Here is a 21,617-nt window from a genome sequence, read left to right as displayed (position 1 = left end):
TGTTCTCTGCATCAAGGCCTGTTACACGTTGGCTAAGAAGGAGCCTCCTGTGGGGCCGCGTGCCCATTCTACCAGGGCAACGGCAGCCACTGCTGCCTTGGGACGCGGCATCCCCTTGCAGGACATATGTCAGGCAGCTACGTGGGTCTCGCTGCACACGTTTACCAAACATTACTACCTTGACAGTCAAGTCCGGAGAGGCGGCTTCTTTGGCCGTTCTGTTTTCCGTGACTTTCTGGTGTGATCTTGTTTGCAGACCCACCACCGGGGCTAGTATTGCTGAGGTATCTATTCTAAGGTAAGGAATCTATCACTTACGTGTCTCTTTCAGATGCACAAGGTACTACTTGTGTAACTATATATCTGTAAGAGTCATTAGTTAGTGATAGATTCCTTACCGCCCCACCCATCCTCCCCGTTCTGCGACCTGATTTCTAGGGTTAAGGTCATCCCTTTCAGGGCCCTAGTTTCTTGGCACCAGTGGTCAGTTTCTTGCACGGCTCTGCGTTCCTGGCGCGGAAAGTCGTGTACAGAACTGACGTCAGCGCGCATGGATGGCGCCTAAGTAGTCTCCGTGACGTCATCTCGGCGCATACAACGCCAGTGACGGACGTGGAGCCGCACGACGCCACCTACTGACGTGGAGCCACACGACGCCACCTACTGACGCGCAGGGGTACTGCTAGCAAAACTTTTCGGATCCAGTCTGACGTCTGGGGATTATTCTAAGGTAAGGAATCTATCACTGGCTAATGTCTCTTGAAGATATATCGTTACACAAGTAGTAACTTGTGCTTCAGCAACATCCTCACATCCAATAACAACTTCAGACTTACAGGCCCTGTACTGAAGAAATCAAAACCTTCTCAGGGGTTTCACTGATGCACCTGGTCCTTTTAAACCAACAAAGAAGAGATTGGCACAGAAGCTGTAATATAAAAGACATCTTTTTTTATTAACCTCAGATGAGGGAGATTGCGTCACACAGTAATCTCAAGTCACTGTAGGAGGCATTCTAAGGAGTACAGAGAACAGGGGCCTTATATACCCACACAGGGGCTCAAAAGAAGGCGGTACAAGTACACATGAGAAGAGTTACTCACATAGATGGTCATACAGAAAATGCACAGTCAACTAGTAGGAGGAGTAATGAGTTGCTGACATCCGTTAGAACAGTCTGACTGTTCTATACTAGGAGCAGGTGCATTCTACTAGCTAGGCCCATCTGAGCATGTGCAAGGCTCTGGAAGAGGGAAACAGCAAATGGTTAGCACATAGCTAACTAACATGGCTGCCAAGTACAAAATGGCTTTCAGCTCATGCTAACAGATCCCTGTAATCTTTAACAGTACCAGAGGTCTACTTCTCACTAAAGCGGCAAGTGTTCTTTTTGACATCCTGGTGCCAATGTTAGCTTGTGTGATTTTGATCCCTGCTTTACAGAACAGGTGGTGAAAATGCTAACCATTGCAAGAACAGGCTCCCTCCACGATTCATGTCCCCCCAGAATTGTGACTAGTTTAGCCTGTCATCTGTCACTTTTAATAATGATGTTGTTTAACCTTTCCTTAGGTTGGGCGAAAGCGCTAGCCGAAATATGCGCAAGTTTCTCAGCTCCTTAAAAAGCCCTCTCTAAATGCTGAAGTCTTATCAAACTTTAGACTAATCTCTTTGCTACCCATGCTCACTAAAGCTCTAGAAATCCTCATTAACAAACAATTAATTTCCTTTCTAGAAGACCACAAGATTTTAGACTCTTCTCAATTCTGCTTTAAATCGTTACATGGCACGGAGACGGCTCTACTGGCAGTCACAGACAATATCTGCATCTCTTTAGATGCAAGTACTCCAGTCATGCCAGTACTATAAAACATATCTGCAGTTTTTGACACGATCTCCAACTCCATTCTAATCTTCATATTACATGAAGCATGCAGACACAGCAAAGTGGTACACTGGCTTGGAGACTTTCTTGACAATCGCACTCAAAACGATTGTCTTGGCCCTTTTAAATAAAAAATTATGCACATCAACACAGAGGTCCCTCAGGGCTTGTGTCTGAGTCCAACCCTTTTCAATGTCTATGTAGCACCTCTGGCTCAGACTGTGGGAGCTTGCTGTGTGGAGATCATGTCCTATGCTGATGACACTCGACCCCTCATTTCCTTTGGTCCTCACCCTGACAGAGTGAATGCCCAATTTGCATATTGCATGTCCGAGATTGCCAACTGGATGGCTAATAACTGCCTCCAACTCAACAGTGCAAAATCTAAGATCTTACTGTTTGGCAAAGCCCAAGAGCTATGGTCAGCAGAATGGTGGCCCCCTGGCCTTGGCCTTGCTTCCTCCCCTAAGCAGGTGGAGAAAAATCTGGGAGTAAAGATGGTTCACACATTGTCCATGAGAGTCCATCTCAGCTCTATATGTGGCATGTGTTTTGCCACAATGAGGCACTTTAAAAAAGTGTTTCCCTCGCTTCCTTCCACCACCAGGAGAACCTTCGCCCAGGCTTACATAGTCAGTCGCCTGGACTACAGAAATGCCTTACTGGTTTCTGCAAACGACACCTAGCTGGCCAAACTGCAAGTTGTGCAGAACACAGCCGCATGGCTAATCTGCCACCTTCCTGCAAGGTGTCCCTCTGCCCCCATACTGAAGAAACTGCATTGGCTGCCTATTGGAAAATGCATAGTCTTTAAGCTGGGCTGTCTGATGCACAAGGCATTCTATAAATCCACAACTGTCCTTCTTTATTCAAGACTCGGACATTACCAGCCTCCTAGACAGTTAAGGTCCTCTAGTAAAGCTCTTCGACAGATGCCCTGTATCCGCATGGCCAGATTCGGTGGCGGGTCCTGTTCATATTTTATCATTGGAACAAATCGCCTCTTCACAGCCATTCCTGCTCTGGTTTCTGGAATTTTAAGATAGTAAAATGGATGTTCTGAACTCACTCACCCTTGCCTGCAACGCAAGCGCCGAGATACTCCTTCAGGAGTGAGTGGGCCACTATATCAAGAGCAATAAATAAATAAAATAAACAACTTTTCTGAGAAGCATACACTGTGGAAATGTTTTAGTGCCCATCTATAAAAGGGAGAAATCCATTCATAGAATCTGTTGTAGAATCCAATGCCTTTACCTTGACTTGTACAAGCTTGTTTATTAAAACAGCATTTTAATCAAACATGTTTATCATTTGTAAAAAGAAAAGCTAAGGAACTTGTCAATATGAGGGATCAAGAGCTTGGCAGAATGTGCCGCCAACTAGATGACATCAATGAAGAACTTTCTCGGACAGGCAGAGACAGGGAGTCTGCAGCGCAAGAGAATTGCCGATTACAGGACCAACTCTCCAAGACAAAACAAGAAAACCAGGTAAGTGTTGCTTTCCCTGTTACCAATACAGCAAAAAGTTGTAATCTGTGTATTTCTGTTACTTATTTGTGCAATGAATGCCTGTACCCACAGAGAAAGTGGCACTCTGCATTTTACATTAATGAATACTGTATTTGTTGTAACTTTTAAGAGGTATATGTTTTTTTAGACACTGAACCACAGACTGAAAGATTCTCAGAAGGAACTTGAGGATGTTAAGCTCAAGGTGCAAGATGCTATCACAGATGTTTCCAGACTTGAGAGTCTAATACATTCTAAAGTAGGTTGCTGCAATTTTCTTAATTTTGTTTTAAATTTGTCTGTTTTATTGTAGGCCATAACTTGACATCATCAATTCAAAGCTGATATAAAAAATGCATTTTAATACATGCCTGTAATTGTATGAAATTGGGTTGGAATTTAATTTAACTTCACAGGTTCCATACACCTGTCTCTTATGTTACATTTCACAACATAGTTATGGTGTTCCAGAATAAACAGCTTGTCTTGTGTGCTGTTGTGTGTGATGGCAAATAAGTTTGGCTTGTTATCCAGTAGAAACAAAGAAATCCCAAATGCCCTTCTCCACAACATTTTGAATATTATTAGCACACTACTAAACCACAAAACATGAAAAATAGATAGTAACAAACTACAGGTCCAGCAGTAACCTCAACTGTCTGGAGCTTTCGATAGCCGCCTAATGGTACAGCTATCTCTTCTTTGCTCAGATCTAGAACCTTAAAAGAGAATAGGAGTTTTTAAATATAAATGGTAATTAGGTGTCATTTGTGCCAGGCCTCTATCTCACTACTTGTATACCAGAAAGTTGATGGCATCATTTTAATACAGTCTGAGAAGCCCAGCATTCCTCTCACCCCAAGAAGCGTGCTTTTGTCATCAATACATGTGTCTTCGGGTTGGTCATTAATGGTGTCACTCTCCGTCGATTATAAATTGATACCTGCCAATGAAACAGCATTGCTAGTGCCAGTCACATCACAAGGAAAACCATTGAGCACCTAGGACAAGTAGGTAAAGGCTGTCATCGCTAGGCGTGGCAGTAATAATGTTATTAATGCTAATAACTGCATTAAAAGAAGGCCTGTTTGCGAAGGTATAGGTGATTTAGGGCTAGTGGACATAAAGATGGAAAAATGAAATGTCATACAGTATTTCCTGTTTTATTTAAAAAAAAGTAGATGTAATGGGTCTCCTAATGTTAATACGATTGGTACGTGAAAATTGAAAAGATTAAATGCATTTGGCGGGAGAATAATTTGATTTTTATTAAGGAACTAAGGGTCAGATGTACATACCTTTAGGATAGCCATTTCCAAATAAAGTTTTTTTTCCGAATCACTATTTGGTAATCGCTATTCTAAATGTATGAAAGTTTCATTTTTTATTTAGCGATTCCTAGTGGGTCACAAATCAACCGACCTCATTAATATTCCTGAAGTAGGCCGCAGTTTGTGGCCCATGAGGAATGACAGTCATCACAGGGATGGTGGCCTTCTGAGGTCAGCAGACCACCAGGTCTGTGATTACTTTATAAATAAAGCAATATTTTTTTTAATGCAATAGAGAAACAAAGGAAAACGGGATGGGTTTAAAAAAGAAAAATATAACTTTCATTTTTTTAAACATTTTCATAGGGGAAGGGACCTCTTGGGACCCTATTCCCTTTTGTGAATGGGTTACCATAACTTTTGAATTCATGGAAAAGTATTACTGGTTTGCAACCAAAATTCGGTCACAAAACGTTAATGCATACTACTGGGAATCGGTATTTGTAAGGGACGCCCTGTTATGTTATGTTATTCATGATTTATACAGCGCGCGGCTACTCCAAGGAGTGTCCCGGCGCTACAGAGAACCACCAACAACCAACCAAACGAAAATGCCCCTAGTCACCGTCATAGAAAAAAAAGGAAACCTAAAGCTGGAAAAGCCACGTTTTCAAGTTTCGTCTAAAGGTCAGAAGGTCCGGACTCTGACGCAGTGAGAGAGGGAGGCCGTTCCAAAGTCGGGAGGCCATAACCTGAAATGATCTTCCTCCAACCCGCGACAGCCTGACCCTTGGAATTAAGGTCAGGGACTGGGAGGAGGATCTTAAAGAGCGCTGAGGTAAATAGGGCTGAAATCTTTCCCGTAAGTACGGTGCCCCGATCCCATGGAAAGCCTTAAAGACAAGGACTAAGGCTTTAAAATAAATTCTATTTTGCACTGGAAGCCGGCGGAGTGAAGACAGAAGATATGAGGTATGTGTTCTAGGCTTAGTTAGAAAGATAGCCCTGGCAGCCATATTCTGGATGATCTGTAGCCGACTCAGTAAATACTCTGGAAGTCCCAGATACAGCGAATTAACATAATCCAGTCTCGATAACACTAAGGCCTGGACCACTGTTTACGATGTGATACTGGGAGAAGTGGAAGAACATTTTTCAGCATCTTCAAAATCCCAAAGCAAGTGCCTGCCACAGATTGGACTTGCGTCTTCATCGAGAGAGTAGAGTCCAATTTAACCCCCAGATTCTTCACAGTCGTGACTTCCAAGAGTGGGGGAGACATGTCCTGTGGCCACCAGGAAAGCCAAGCTTCATGGGTTTGGGAACCAAAAAAGATGATCTCCGATTTATCAGAGTTGCACTTTAATTGGTTGTCATTAAACCATGCAAAAATCTCCCCAAGGCAGTTTTTTATACAGTCCCCATCAAACTCCGAGCCCTTCTCACAAGTTAACAACAGTTGAGTGTCATCCGCATATGACACTATTTTAGCACCATGTTTTTCAGCGAGAAGGGCAAGAGGGGCTATGTACAGATTAAACAGCGTGGGACTAAGAATAGATCCCTGTGGGACCCCCACATTCAAGGGGGGGATTTCAGCTGAAAAAGGGGGTGTCCAAACTGTTTGAGAACGGTTACTGAGAAAAGATCTCATCCATTTCAGTACCAAGCCTCCAAGCCCGCCCCTGTCTAGTCTTTGCACTAGATGCTTGTGAGGGACGGTATCGAAGGCCGCGGAGAGATCAAGCAGCACCAAAACTGCGCTCCCACCCCTATCCAGCGTGGCTTTGACCGTCTCGGCCATCGCCAGAAGGGCAGTTTCTGTGCTGAAGTTGGCTCTGAAACCTGACTGACTGGGGTGAAGAAGGTTATTAGCCTCAGCAAAATTTGTAATAACTTCATTCACAAATTTCTCCAAGACTTTGGAGAAAAAGGGTAGAAGGGAGAGCGGCCTATAATTACTTACATCATAAGGATCAGCCATTGTTTTTTTTAAGGGAGTTAGGATTTTGGCACTTTTCCAAGCTTGAGGCATAAGGCCCTCCTGCAGAAGAGAGTTTAAAATAGTGTTTACAGTGGGATTAATCACTTCTACTATGGACGATAGAACTTTCGCCGGACGGGGATCTGAAGGTGAATCGGATTTAAGATTTTTCATGAGGGAGAGAGAATGACTTAGACTAATATTAGGGAATTGCAGGAGACATGCGTCCCAACTGTGGTCAACTACCACCTCCTCACAGGGTTTAGTCGTAAAACAGTTCTGAATGCCCAGAATTTTGCCATGGAAGAAACTAGTCACCCGCTTAGTCCAGTCACTGGTGGGAGTGAACGGGCAACTGATAGAAGAAGGGGAAGAAAAACCTTTAACAATAGTGAAGAGTTTCAGACTCTTGTTGGCCGCCTGTTCAATTTTAGTCACAAGGAACGATTTTTTCTCCTCTCGCACTTTCTTATAGTATTCCTTTAAGGCTTGGCTATAAGTGGCTTTATCTAAAGGGCTATAATATCTACGCCATATCCGTTCCAAATGTTTACAGGCACTTTTACTGGTTTTTAAAGCAGTTGTAAACCACGGGCTGAAACTCTAATGAGTTTTTCTGCCTTCATCTTGGGGGGGGGGGGGGCAGAATCTGTGCCTGCTGATTTAGCCAGTTTTCCAGGGATAACACATCCAGTTCGGGCTGACCGCTCAGCAGGTTAGGGCATTGGCATAAGGCACTCTGTATTGCCTCCGGTAACATCAAATGAAAAGGTCTAAAACTACTGCGGGAGAGAGATTTACCCGTAGGCCCTGCTTTATTTGGCTCCTTTCTGATGCTGAAATTTATTAAGTAATGGTCTGACCACGTTATGGCAAATGGAGCCTCGAATTCAATCTTCACAGAGGAGAAAGCTTGATCTAGAGTATGCCCTTTTTCATGTGTAGATTGTTTAAGGTATGGAATAAGATTAAAAATATCCAGGGATTCATACAGTTTTATGGTGTCAGGATCCTGTGCCTTGTCCATATGGATATTAAAATCGCCCAAAACCAAACACTGTCTATGATTGGCCACAATAAAAGCAGACACCTGACCTATAGACTCAAGAAATTTACTGGCCGGGCCGGGGGGCCGATAAATCAGAGCCCCAGCGATCGTCTGATGGGCCGAAACATTCAGAAGGAAACCCAAGCTTTCCGCACCGTCTAAAACTGGCAGTGATAAGGGGGTGCAGCTAAAAGAACTTCTAAAAATTATGGCTAAACCACCACCCCTGCCCAAAGGGCGGTCTTTCGTCAAAATCAAGTACCCCGGCGGGATAGCTTTGGCAATAGTGGGGTTTGAGGCTTCAGTGAGCCATGTTTCAGTCAGAAAAATCACATCTGGATTGAGGTCAGCTAGCACATCATATAGTTGGAACTCCTGTTTCCTCATGGAGCGCGTATTTAGAAGGAAAACCTTTAAATAATTATCCCTGTATTCCTGCGCAGACCTTTGCAGGTTGAGAGAAGAAATATCAATAGATGACTCAGAAACGGATGGGAGCACCCAGCTGCAGTCTCTACACCTAAAAGAAAACCTGCTATCAGGGACATAGTAGTGAGGGCAGCACGATGTATACCTGTGGATGTCGAGGAGACACTGTGCGCTGTATTTGATCATAGCTCGCTGTTTCAGAAGTGATCCGGCAGCATGTCCTGCACCGGCCAACTCCGGCACGCTGACGGACGCAGACGTGCTTGCCTTAGGAGCGCCTTCGGCGCGCCAGCGGCGCGCTCGCACAGCGTCGCGTTTAAATATGGCCAGCATGAAAAACAACTAGACCGCGCCGTCAAAAGGAAGGCGGTGACGGTCCGGAGGCTGAGCCAAAATGACGTTCGAGTCCCCCTTCGGTCACAAATGCACCACCAATATTTAACATAAAAAGCCACAGTTTCCCCCTCAAAATAGAGACACAGTGCTACATAGCTAAAATATTTTTTTTTAATTGATTTCTAAAGTTTAAAAAGCAGCTCAGTGTTCAGCATAAACAGTGGTTAACAGCAAAACAGTGCAACAAAGCAGAACGCTACGTTAGTCAGTTTCAGGGCCTAAACACTCCCTTACCAAATATTGAATATTTAATGCAAATTGCAACTCTGTAACAAATTACTGAATCGCATTTTGCCTTTCGTACATTTAAGTAAGCTTTTTTGTGGTCACAAACGGCCTGATTCTGTGAATCAGGCCATTTGCAACCTCAAAAAATCTTTATACATTCCAACCATAGTTCTTTGTGAACCTGTTTCCTAGAAGCAGAGTAGTACTTTATTGAGAATATTTTTTATTGCAGTAGGAACCTATCAATCACAAGGTGCTGTATTTATATATTTATTTTATTTGATTATTTTTCGAGAGTGCTACTTCACCAGACCGTATTTGAGCACTTTACAAAGAAATACATATTGTATTATATAGAATTTATACATTTATATAGAGCTTACTACCCTGACGAGGCATTGAAGTGCTGTGCTGCGAGTAGCACGTTACTCCAGAACCCAAAGTTAGTGGTCACTCAAGTGGTGATTGTTGTGTATTGTGATTAAACACACAAAATGTGATGGGAGGATGCTTGCAATGCGTCTAACCACTGTCAATCCCTCGGGGTAGCACACCAGCCCATCATTCTTTTGCACAGCCTTATATAAATCAGTTTTGACCCTGCTGCAATAGAAACAGCTCAGCCCGAACTGCCAGGCCAGGTCCTCCCAGAATAGTAACAAAAGCAATACAAGAGGGTTTCACCCTTATTAGCGAAATGGGAACAACCAGACTCCAAGAGCAAATCGATTAAAGAGTTTGAAGGCAAACCCTGACATTGGGTTTGAAAAGCTTAAGAGATTACCTTGATCTCTGTTCATAATTTTCTCCCTAATGGATTACTAACTCAGATATGAAGTGCATTTACAGAAAGGTGCTGCTTTTTTAGATACATAGAGTGGTTTGGCTGCAGATATCTGGCATTTTTTATTAAATCTTTGCTGAGAAGACCACCCAGGCTGTTATCTTTTATTGTCTTACCAGCCTTGGTGTGAATCAAACCGAGTATTGACACACCTACTAGATGTCAGAATTTGAATGGGTACCTTTCTAATCTTCTCTTGGGGGTAAAAACACTAAAACTGAGGAGTGGGAGAATTGAACTCAGCTGTCTTATGAGAAAGATTCTCTCTGGGGATGGTTTAAGCTGATCTTTCATTTTTTTGTAGCATTTTTACAATTGTCATAGCTCTTACCTGCCCTTAAATGGCTAGCTGGTTACTCTGAGTGGCCGTAACTTTTATTGCAGAAATCTCAAGATAACCTCAGATGGAGCACCAAAGCCTGTGATCTCCTTCTCCTACATTTTACTTCTGGATAGGGGAAGCGTACTGAGGTCGTGTTGCTCTCTGTAGTCAATCGTAGATGTCTCTTCCTGTCTTTATCGTTCTATGCATCTAAGGTAGGATCTGGCTGAATTCTGAATCTCCTCTCAAAATATCCTGCCCATTTGTCAGACAGAGAGGCCAAGTGGACAAAGCTAGAAGAACCATCTGCCTATCCAAGTGAAAAGAAGGGTTTGATGTCATAGCATAGTCACCTTGTTCTGGAGGCATAACTTTGTTTACGTGAGGCAGGAGAAGGACAGGAGGAGTGAACAAGCGCATATTCTGATACAAATGAGAAGAAATGCCATTCTGGCTGTATGGACTTCAGCAGGGCAAGAGAAATGTCACCTCACTCATTATAGTCATGCAAACATGTATGAAAGGAGATGGTTGAAAAACAGCACCTTCAAATGCATAATATTTTATCATTATAACCGTCATTGCACAAGCCCACCTACGACATGACTTCTAAAAGCAACCACATACCACTTGGAAGTTCATCTTGCTGTTTGGATCACAGAAGCAAAAGTACATTAGCAAGTTTCTTCTGTCATGTAACGTCCAGGTTCCAGTTTTGATGTATGCTAAGAAAAGCTTTTTCCACAAATGCAAGTTTGTGATGTTAATTTTTGCATAATGAAGACGTGTGGTCGCAATGAAAGTTGTTTTTATGTTCTCAGGAAAAGGAGAACAGAGAACACTTGGAGAACTATCGAAGAGCTTCTTCTGAAGTCGAAACATGGCAAAGCAAATACCACCAAGCTGAAGGGGAGTGCAGCTCCATGCGACTAGAGCTTCTCAATTCGGAGTCTGAGCGTCGCAGGTTGAAGGAGCGAATGGACTCGCTGGAGCTAGAGATCGAACAAGTAAGATAAACACATACATTTGCACTGGCGATGGAATGGAACATGTTTAATTGTCTAGTATCGACAGCCAGAAAACAACAGAGCATCCACTCACCAGATTTTGATTCTTGTGTGCTTTACTGTGATTTTATATGCAGCAGTGATATTGCTATGCTCCGGGACATCATGCTCAACAACTGGGATCGACACACTACATTGTAACATGTAACCAGCTTCAGAAGACCCTAAATGTATACCTATGAGGCAATATTTCATACAATGGATTTCATTAGCAATTATTTAAATATTGTATTGTACTGTAATATTTATATCATGCTTACTAACTCTGTGTGGGGTGCTTAATTTCTTGCCTAAATGGATAACATGCTACACCATGTAGGGTGGTGTGTGGTGGAAAATGTTTTGATCCTGCTTGGGAAGTTTTTTCATGTCATGCGTGAGGGCCACCAAGGTGCAGTTATTATGTAATGGGTCACATCACTTAGCAGTGTGATGGATTAAGAAGTGTGAGAGATAGAGGCACAGTTGATGGTTTTCAGAAAGGTGGCAGCTTTGAGCAGCCCTGCAGGCCCCTTTATCATATTTCTTATGTTCATAGTCCACTTAGCTGGTTACTGCACTGAGTTGTCCGTTCTGAGATATTTTGTTTAAAGTTGATGGTCCTGACCAGGCGTATGTTAAAGAGAGAAATCGTGGAGATATCTGCTGGGATGGACTTTGTTAATACCATCCATATCTGGTTGTCATTGTGAGATGTCAAGAAAGGGTTAGTAGTATGTGGTTAGTTGGGACATGCGGTGGTGGTCTAAAGTAAAATCCTTCTTTGGCCTGGTACAAATAAATCAAAGACTCTGTTTAATCTAGTTAAGGACCTTGCTGGAGCTCACACCTCAGCGTCACCTCCCCCATTGGACGCGAAACAGTGTCAAGATCTTGGCTGTTTCTTTGTGGAAAAAATTGAGAAAATTCTTAGGGACATTTCCACCAACAACATTGTGTCACCCTCCTCCACCGACTACGAGTCCGTCTCCTCGGGTGAGAACATCTTAACAGTATGGCCCCCTATCACGGTCGATTCAATGAAATCCATACTTAAAAATATTAAGTCCGGATCTCCTAGGGATCCTATCCCGATGAAGATCCTAAAACTATTGGATGACCAGTCTTTAGAGGTCATTGTTGACACGCTTAATACCTCATTAGAGTGCTCACGTGTCCCTACCCTTTGGAAACATGCCATGGTTACGCCTTTGCTTAAAAAACCCACAGCTGAGCCTGAGTGTCTGGCAAATTACAGACCTATCTCTCTGCTCCCCGCCTTTTCCAAATGCCTGGAGAGACATGTTCACTCGACCTTAGCCTCCTTTGTGGAAAAAAATTCTCTTTTGCACCCCTCACAATCGGGTTTTCGTGCCGGTTTCTCCACGGAAACCACCCTCCTTGGAGTCACAGAACACATTAGAAACCTACTTGATAAAAATCAGACGGTCGCGCTTGAACTCCTTGACTTAAGCGCGGCCTTTGACACGATATCACATGAAATCCTTATCAAGGCTCTGTGTAGAAATGGAGTTTGTGGCAAGGCACTGGACTGGATCCGGTCCTTTTTGAGCGGAAGGACTTTTCAAATAAATTCCTCCATAGCCTGCTCTGACTCTTTTGAAATCTCCCACGGCGTACCTCAGGGCTCCATTTTGAGTCCGTTGTTTTTCAATATCTATTTAAGACCATTAGCTGACATTGCTGAAAAATCAGGACTCGCCCTGATGACTTACGCCGACGACTCCCAGATTATTTTTTCCCTCTCAGAACTTTGTCCTTCTTCCTCATCTCCCCTTAAGTTGGGGCTGCAAAACATTCTGAATTGGATGACCAGCAACCAACTAAAGTTAAATGGAGACAAGACGGAGGTTCTTCTTCTGGGTAAACAGCATGATCTGTGGAATTCCGCCCACTGGCCGGACCAGCTGGCCACTATTCCTTCCGTAACTTGGGCTTTATTCTGCATAGTACTCTTTCTATGAGTAAGCAAGTCAACAAAGTAGTGGGTCTTTGCCTAACCATCATTAAATGGTTACGGAAAATCATATGGATGTTGCCCCTTTCTACTCAGAAGACCGTTGTCAATGCTTTAATAACTTCTCGGCTTGACTACGGTAATATATTGTATCTTGGCTCAAATAAAGTGGTAGTAGACCGACTGCAACTTGTTCAGAACGCTGCAGTCCGTCTACTCTGTAAAATCCCGAAAAATTCTGGGGTCTCAATTCATCGGAGGAAACTCCATTGGCTTAAGGTGGAAAACAGAATTAGCTTTAAAGCTCTGACCTTGATGTTTAAAATCAAGGCGGGCACGGCACCTAACTATCTTTTATCTTTAGCCCAGCTCTACTATCCAAAGCGCAGTCTTCGCTCTCAATCACTTTCACATTTTTGCATCCCTAGATTTAAATTTGCAAAAATGGGTGGCAGATCTTTCGCCTTCCTTGGCCCTACCAACTGGAACGCCCTCCCCCTTTTCATCCGAAAGGAGGAAAACTATGATAGTTTCCGTAAACACGTTAAGACCTGGCTTTTCGACCAATAACTCGATCAGCCTGTTTTCGGGTTTTCTTGCTGTATCCCGGCGCCGGGAAACCCTTTTTGGGTAGCTGTTGCGCCTTACAAGTTCTAATAAAATAAATAAATAAAATAAAATACATGGAAGATCTCTTCAGTTATTCAGTGACTGTTTAGTTGGTGATGGGTGGTTTATTTGCTGTAGACTTGTAAAGTACTGGGTGATGGACATTACCATTAACAGTTTGTCTAATATCTGTCTGCCAATATAAAAACTCAATTAAATGTTGGTATTCTCTTTGACTATGGCATCATAATTATTATATAGCTTCATATCATGATATCATGACTTTCTTTGAGTTTATTTATGTCACTGCATACTAAAATATATTTATTTTAAGATCACATATTCTAGATAATATTTCTAAACTGTACTGGTAATTGTGGGTTGACTAGAACCTTATCAACGTTTAGTAATTCATTCAGCAATTGTAATATTGATTCTTACTTAGAATATCCACCCATTTTAGGATGACCTTAAGGAACTTGGCTAAAGTACAAGGTCATCATGGCTGCTATTCTAGTGTATAATTTGGGAGGAAAAATATAAGCACCTAATAAAAATAAGTCGATGTTTTACAAAAACAGGGGGATGAGTTTGCACCACTAACATACGCCTGATTAAAAAAAAGGATGTGTTTGCCCTTCTCAGCAGTTCGGGGAATGCCTTTGTAGCACAGTCTCCACATAAATGCAATCTTACATGGGTATATGCAGGTAAGAAGGGAACCATGATTTCTATTTTTTTCATGGTAGGGGGACGAATGGTGGAACTGAATGCCTTAACGCAAGTCCATAAAGATAAAATGGAGCAGGACAGTTCCTCTGATGCATTGCTACTAAGGAGGACGAGCGTCAGCACATTGTGCTCCATGGCCATCGCTTTTCAAAATGTAGTTTGAATCACAATTACTGTCCCATTACCACTGACCCTGTTAAAAAGATCACCAAGAGTGTATCTCAATTTTTTTTGTTGAAGGGGGCAAATAATTGCTAGAAATCGATCATCACTAGGTCGAGGTGGATCTCTTTATAAAAATGGAGACTAGTTGTGTATTGTATCACCTCATTTATATAGTCCTTGCTACCCCTATGTGGGGCAATAAAGTGCTTACCAACATGTGTACCAAGCAGCGCCGTGTAGGGTTGGAAGTGTGATCTCTGTTCTGTGATCCTATGTAGGAAGATTTTCGGTGTTGTGAGTGAGGACTACTGAGGTACAGTTATCATGTTATAGGGCACAGCACGTAGCCGTGTGGTGGATGAAGAGGTGTGAGAGACAGATGTGCAGTTCTATGGTTTTCGTGTACTGGCAACTATAAACATTTCTGGTGGTCCTTTTTAGGTCTCGGCCAGCGAAGGCTGCGCTTGCGCAGTCTCGCTCGCGAGAGATAATGACTTGGAGTAGAGGGGCTTGAACCCGCCCCTCTTCTCCCCTGTTCTCCATTGGCTGGCCTCTTGAATGCTGGCCAGCCATTGGAGAAGAGGTCCGTCACTCCGAACAGGCCCCGTCCTTTTCGGATTCGGGGGCGTTTTTTTTTAATTGCTTTTTGGTTGCTTTTCGATTTTTGGCAGCCCGCCCCTTACACGCCCACAAGACAGCATGTCTTCACGCTGCCTACACGCGCCAGTCGGCTCTCTGATTGGTTGGCAACTACCAAATAAGCACTGTGATTGGTGGACCTTGTCAACCAATCAGAGAGCCTACTGGCGCGTTGTGTGATGTGTTTTGCTTACCCTGCAGGCGTTTGTGCCAGCAGCTGCCATGTTTATGCGGAACCAGGGACAGGCCTCCTGCAACCAGCAAGAGAGGCTGCTGTCCCAGCCCGCAGGACTGTGGTGTTTCCGGACCCTTGTGGCGGCGCCATGGTGGGTAATACATTGCCGAGGGCCGTCTGTGTTTGGACGGTGAGTGGGAGGGGGGCTGCGAGGTCACGCGGGACGGGCTCCTATTAAACGCTGAGTCGGCCAAGAGCAGCAGCCCCATAGTGTCCGGTTACAGAAATCGATAAGTTCCCCATGTGTTCCTCTTAGCACTCCATGAACCGCTTCCATATGGACGAGGATCTCGCTGTTTTTCATAATCTGATCTACACTGCTGATGAACGTGCAAGTAAGGTATTTGAGCTGTGCATGACAACCGGCAGAGGGGACTACGCCTTGCACGGGCATCAGTAAAAAGGGGAGTGATTATTCACACGGGCCGTAAAAGGACTGCCCCCCGCACAAGGAGTTGGAAACACATAACAAGCAACGGGAAGGGACGCATTGACCCGAAGCACTTGCCTCGAGCCCTCTCCGCAAAAATCACCCATCCGCCCCAAGTCCGCCCATAGCCGCCCCAACACGTAGTCATCGCATCTTTTCACTTTTAAACTCACGCAGCACTATTCTGAAAGCAACTCGTGCTCGCAGCGGCCCTTTATAAGCCATCCCCGTGCACCCCCTACCTCACTGCACCTGAGCAGCAGGAGACGCGACTCCCGCAGGTGGCATCCATTCACAATCACACCACCTCTGTCCCTTGGCTAGTCTCCAGCCCCGCCTCCCCCGAAGGCGCCTCTGCCGCAGCTGCCATTTCCTCCATCCTACCCACCCCGGCCGCGAGCGCCTCCTCTTCGCGAGTCCCGCATAAAGCACATTTTCTGCATCGAGCATTAAGCTGCCCCTCCGCCGTGGTTTCAAGCCCCCTTTATATACAATCGTATCTCTCACAGAAACAACACCTGTTGCAGTTCAAGAGATCACCCCCACCGGAAGCGCCCCCTTCCAGCAGCCCTCGGCACTGAGAGCGCCGCCACACTGATCTCCACCCTCGTTCTCACCCAGCCCCACCCACTGCTCAGGAACGGGCACCTGTTGTACGCCCAAAGGGCTCCTTCGTCCATTACACACCCCAGCCTCGAGCCTGCCCCCCCCCCGTAGAACCGACGACCCGTAGCAGGACCCACACACACACGTATCACCAACACCGCCTCGTCGGCAGCTTCCCACCCCGCAGAGCCAAAAAACAGCCGAGGTGCCCCACCCCCTCCCCGGGCAGAACCAAGAAAGGACCAGCCGAGGTGCCCCCACAGCTATAACAACCCGCCCCTCGCAGAACCAAGGAACAGCCAAGGTGTCCCCCCCCCCCCACACACGTATAACAGCACCGGTGTCCCCTTCCCCCCACGCTTATAAGAGCACCGACCCCCCCCCCCCCCGCATCCCCTCTCGCAGAACCAAGGAACCCTCCTCACGGTTATCACCCGCCCCCCTCCCAGCTGCTGCCCCCACCCCTGCTGGACCAAGGGCTTGCCTTATATCAGAGACGCCCCCCGCCCAGAAGAGCTGCACACCTGCCGGAGCGCCCCGTGCTTACCCTGCTCCCCTACAGGGGCACAGGCAGTTTCCAAGCAGGTGAATTTGCCCCCACCCAATAAACCATCAACCATTCCTTAAAAACAAACCTTTTCCATACCATATGTTCCCGCCCCGTTCAAACCAAGCACATTGTGAGTAGCTGTGGGACCACCTAATGCCCTCCCGTCCACCATCATAAAACGGCTCCCCCTTGGCACCTCGCATCTTTGGAGGCCAGTACATTCGACACAGCTGCCCCTTCTCCCCCACTTGAGCACCCTTTTACTACACACGACCTTAAGTCCTCACGACCACCCCACCCGCTCTGTGCCCTCCCACCACTTCAGCTCTGTTCCAGATACAATCAGAGCCCTTCCTACCCTCCCCCCCCCTTCATAACCAGTTGGTGTCTCCCATCTGCGCACCCATAGCCCCCTTCAAAAGTTCACGAGCCCGCCCGCGACCAAGTGTCACTCTCACCCCCATCCACCCGGCAGTCCCCAACCCTTCTTCTAAGCTGTGCCCCCCCGTCGTCCAAGCAACAAGCGTTTACAATGCAATGGTCTCGGCATTGTTAAAGTTAGAGCTATTGGCATTGCTCATGACATTATTTTTGTTTTTGTTTTTAAAACATCTCTCTCTCTCTCTCACAAAAATAAGACTTATTTTTGTGAGAGAGAGAGATGTTTTAAAAACAAAAATGTCATGAGCAATGCCAATAGCTCTAACTTTAACAATGCCGAGACCATTGCATTGTAAATGCTTGTTTTGAATTTCTTACGATTATAGTTTGCTTAGCTGGTTACTGCAATGAGTTGCTCAATCAGATTTTGTATATTGTTGTGGTCCTGAGTTGGTTTGGTTGGAGGGAGAGATAAGTGGAGAGATCTGCTGGGGTGGTCCTGAGTTGGTTTGGTTGGAGGGAGAGATAAGTGGAGAGATCTGCTGGGATGGGCATTTTTACTATTATCCCATATCGGAATGTCATTGTGAGATGTAATGGAGCGTTGAGAGTGTATAGATATCTGGGACCTGCAGTGGTAGACTAGATCAAAGTCCTCTGAATTGTTCAGCAGTGTGTGACAAATCTCTTCAACCATTCCAGAAGTGGAGAAGTGTGGCTCAATGGTTAGAGTGGCAGACCCTAATACAGAGGTCTGGCCCGGACCAGGGTTCAATTCCCGCCTCGGCGGGTCTTGGGGCTCAATTTCCCCGGACCTGATAATTTTCGCCTCGTGCCTATTCTAATCATGGGTCCCACTCTGCAATTCTGGGCAATAGCTTGCTTAATCTCCACAACGGCCCCAAAAGCGCTAGGATGCCTGGCTTCACCTTGGAGTGGGCACTTCACAGGGAAAGGCCAGGAAGGGTTCCACAGCGGTATGTGCACAGCGCCTGAGAGACCCTTTCGGGGGTGTGCGGAGCGCTATATAAATGCACTACATTTACATTTACATTCCATGTCCATTCATTTGGTAATACCTGTTTATTTTGGCTATACAATTCTGTTGATGTCAATGCTCTTAGCAGATATGTTTTATGTGAATGTGAGAGGTGTAAGTAACAATTTGATACTTACCACTAGGCAGTGGCGGCTCCCCCATTTGGGCGTGGGGACGTCGCCCCACTGCTTTCTCGCAGTGCGAGAAGGCAGAAACATAAATGGTACTAACCACCATTTTATGTTTCTGCTTCTCGCACTGCGAGACAGCAGAAGTGCCTGGTTGGGGGTGGGTGGTCCTGCTCGAGGGTATGGGGGAGTGGCTTCGAGCAGGACCACCCACTCGACCTTTTTAGGTCTCGCCTGAGCCAGCGCATGCGCTGCTCTGGCGAGACATTTAGTAAGCTGCTTTTGGAAGTGCTTCCAAAGCGGCCACCAGCTTGCGGACACGCGCACAACACGCGCGCCACGCTCCGCCTCTGCTGCGCGCGCATCCCTTATTTTCTTTCACTTTCGCGCAAAGCTACTCGCGGCACCAGCGCTTTACTTGTAACATTAAAAATAAAGCACCGGTGCCGCGATTATAGCAAAAGTAAAGAAATAGATGTTTGTTTCTATTTCTTTACTTTTGCTATAATCGCAGCACCCGCGCTTTACTTTTAATGTTAAAAGTAAAGCGCCGGTGAACTAGAAACAAACATCTATTTCTTGTCAGTCTTCATTTTTCAGTTAACAATGCTATTTAAACGCAGTATCTTACTAGTCACAGCACTTTGGTAACTGTTTTGGTTCCAGAAAGCCATGTCTTAAGTACTCCGCCTTCCATTTTGCTACTACTATTTTGACTTGCATCAACTCGTGACTTGCTAGTTCGTACTTAAAAACCTGCCTGTATTCCCTCATGGATCACCACCAGGGCACAAGTCCTAAACAAGCATTGGCATAGCCAATAGGTCTCGCTTTTGGGACCTTATAGGTATTTAGGTATGCAGCACAATATCCTTAGTGCAACAACACCAACTGTTGCATGGCTAAACACTTATAAGGTCCCAAAAGCGAGACCTATTGGCTATGCCAATGCTTGTTTCTCTATGTAGGCTGCTGCATGCAGAAGCCTACATAGAGAAAATGGCACGGGTGGGGCGCACTCTGCTGCGCCTCACCAATCACAATGCTGCCATTGTGATTGGTGAAGGGGAGGGAGGGAGAGGCTGCCTTTGCCTTTCCTGATGACGAATTTGAAAATGCACGACGGCTGGAGTCGGACTCGAGACCCATCGAGAAGTGAGGTGGCGCAGGACGGTTTTGGTAAGTTTTATTTTATATATGTTTTTAATGAATCCCTTCCCGACTCCCCCTATCCCCCCTTCTCCACCCTTCTGTTGTTTATCTTGTTTAGTCTTTTACTCTTTCGTCTTTGGTGTAAACTGCTTCTTTATTGACGTTTCCTCTTCCTTCCACTGGAATTCTGTGACATTAATTCATGTTTTTGTCTTTTATATACTGTCAGCATTGGCGGGGGAAGAGTTACACATCATTATTATCAGTTTAAAATCTAAATATGGCAATTGGCAAAAGAAAGGTGACCTGTCATGATCAGAAAAGGACCTGCCACTGCACCGCAATATGTGTGGCAGAGTTTTAGTAACTTTGTTATGCAATGATTTTTGTGTTAAAAACTGAATATTATAGAGTAGTGGCAAATGCAGCAAATCCACAACTGTGCAGATAACACGGCAGCTGCAAGTTCCTGTACCCTGGTTCTGGTTGAGAGAAAGTAAGTTCATCTTCAAATTTGACTGAGAAGCCCTCGATTGCCAAGTTCATGATGCTGCTATCACTGCCCTAGGTCGTGATGGTTATGCTACAGAAGCGGATTGAACCCGGGAAACGTTGCCGAGGACAAGCTCTGTTTCATTATATGTAACTCATCCGGTGTGAGTAGAGCACGTGGCTTAGAGGTTTTACATCTCGTGAGTCTTAAGGTCGAGTATTTCCTATTTGGCACCACCGAGGGGTTTGGCGGGAGTTGGGGGTGGTGGACGTTACAAAGGGGGGGAGAAGCTATAGACTGCTTCTACTTGCTAAATATGTACCCAATTCCTGGTGACCTTCACGCTCATGACGTTCTGGACAGCATCTTTTTATCCCCCCCCCCCACTGTGCCCCCCCACTGTGCTGCATTTGGAAGGCCCTCTGTGTCTCTCTCAGCCATTGGCCTGTTTAACCCTTGATTACCCACAAGAAAAAAGGCAAAATGTCAAGGACATAAGTTTTATTTTTCATTTCAGAAGTTTACATGTACGAGCTACATGTAAATCTTAGCAGTGGCAACTCTTTTGTAATGTTTAACCCATCACCTTTCAATTAGATATTGCTATATTCAGATGGTAATAATGTGCACAGCTTTGCCCAGACACTTCTAACAGTTGCTGAAATGTCAATAAAAGACTGCTACATCATACACATAATTTGTTGTGCTTAGCCTCATAATTTATCTTATAAATTGGTGCTCCGTTGCTGTATAATTTCAGTGGCCCTGCATATAAAACCATCCACCATTCCTGCCTTTGTCAGATGGGTTTTACATTTTGACAAAGGTATTGAGTCCATTTGAAAAATCTGCTTGCTTCCCTTGTTAAAACTAGGCCTACCTTTAGAATAGTCTTCCATCACCAGGAGCTTCGAGGGCAGAGAAGGAGCAGGAGCTACCTGAGGCTGAAGCTCCATGTGCCTCTCAAGACGGTCAGACTCGTTCGCTACGCTCCTTTGCCATAGGGCACTCATCCTGAACCGTTACGCCCTACCACTTTCAAATGTCACCAGCCGCCACTGCCACTAGGTATTATGGTCTTCGTAATATTATGGGCCATCAGTGTTATATATGAAATTACTTAACTATATAAGGCCCCAGTGAACCATAGGTCAGCCTTTCTTAGCTTACCTGCATGTTGAAAGCAGTTTGTTGTTTGGGTTGTTTCCAATCTGTGGGTCGTAAACTGAAGAATGAGCTTGAGGGTGTAACTATTTTTCTGGGCTTTATTGCCGGGATGTTGAGTCGTGTTGCTATCTTGGAAATAGCCATGTGTTAAACTGTCTTCTGAAATCCATTTGTTCCTGGATGCTTTTAATGCTGCCTGTTAGTAAGTTCAAGAGCTTGGTGGCTCATAAGAGAAAGCAAAGCCTAATATGAATTTCTTTCGGGAAGGTGGCATAATGATATGTGGTGCAAGCCTGGAGCACAGTGTTTTGTTTTGTTTGTATTGATTGAATGTATCTTTCCGATA

The 21,617-nt window shown here is 45.0% G+C and overlaps 1 protein-coding gene across 5 annotated transcripts in view; it reads left to right on the top strand.

Moving 5' to 3' along the window:
* TSGA10 (testis specific 10) overlaps positions 1-21,617 on the top strand; it is a 505,694-nt gene that overhangs the window by 323,089 nt on the left and 160,988 nt on the right. For all 5 annotated transcript variants that reach the window (XM_085622835.1, XM_085622834.1, XM_085622832.1 and 2 more), the window contains 3 exons: positions 3,210-3,378; positions 3,548-3,658; positions 10,743-10,928. In XM_085622835.1, the coding sequence (XP_085478961.1) occupies positions 3,210-3,378; positions 3,548-3,658; positions 10,743-10,928 (466 nt within the window). The remainder of the gene's footprint in view (positions 1-3,209; positions 3,379-3,547; positions 3,659-10,742; positions 10,929-21,617) is intronic.

The sequence above is a fragment of the Triturus cristatus genome, chromosome 8 (assembly GCF_964204655.1).
Source record: "Triturus cristatus chromosome 8, aTriCri1.1, whole genome shotgun sequence".
Taxonomy (NCBI): Eukaryota; Metazoa; Chordata; class Amphibia; order Caudata; family Salamandridae; genus Triturus; species Triturus cristatus.
The sequence above is the reverse complement of the archived record's forward strand: the minus strand, read 5'-3'. Positions and strand labels throughout refer to the sequence as shown.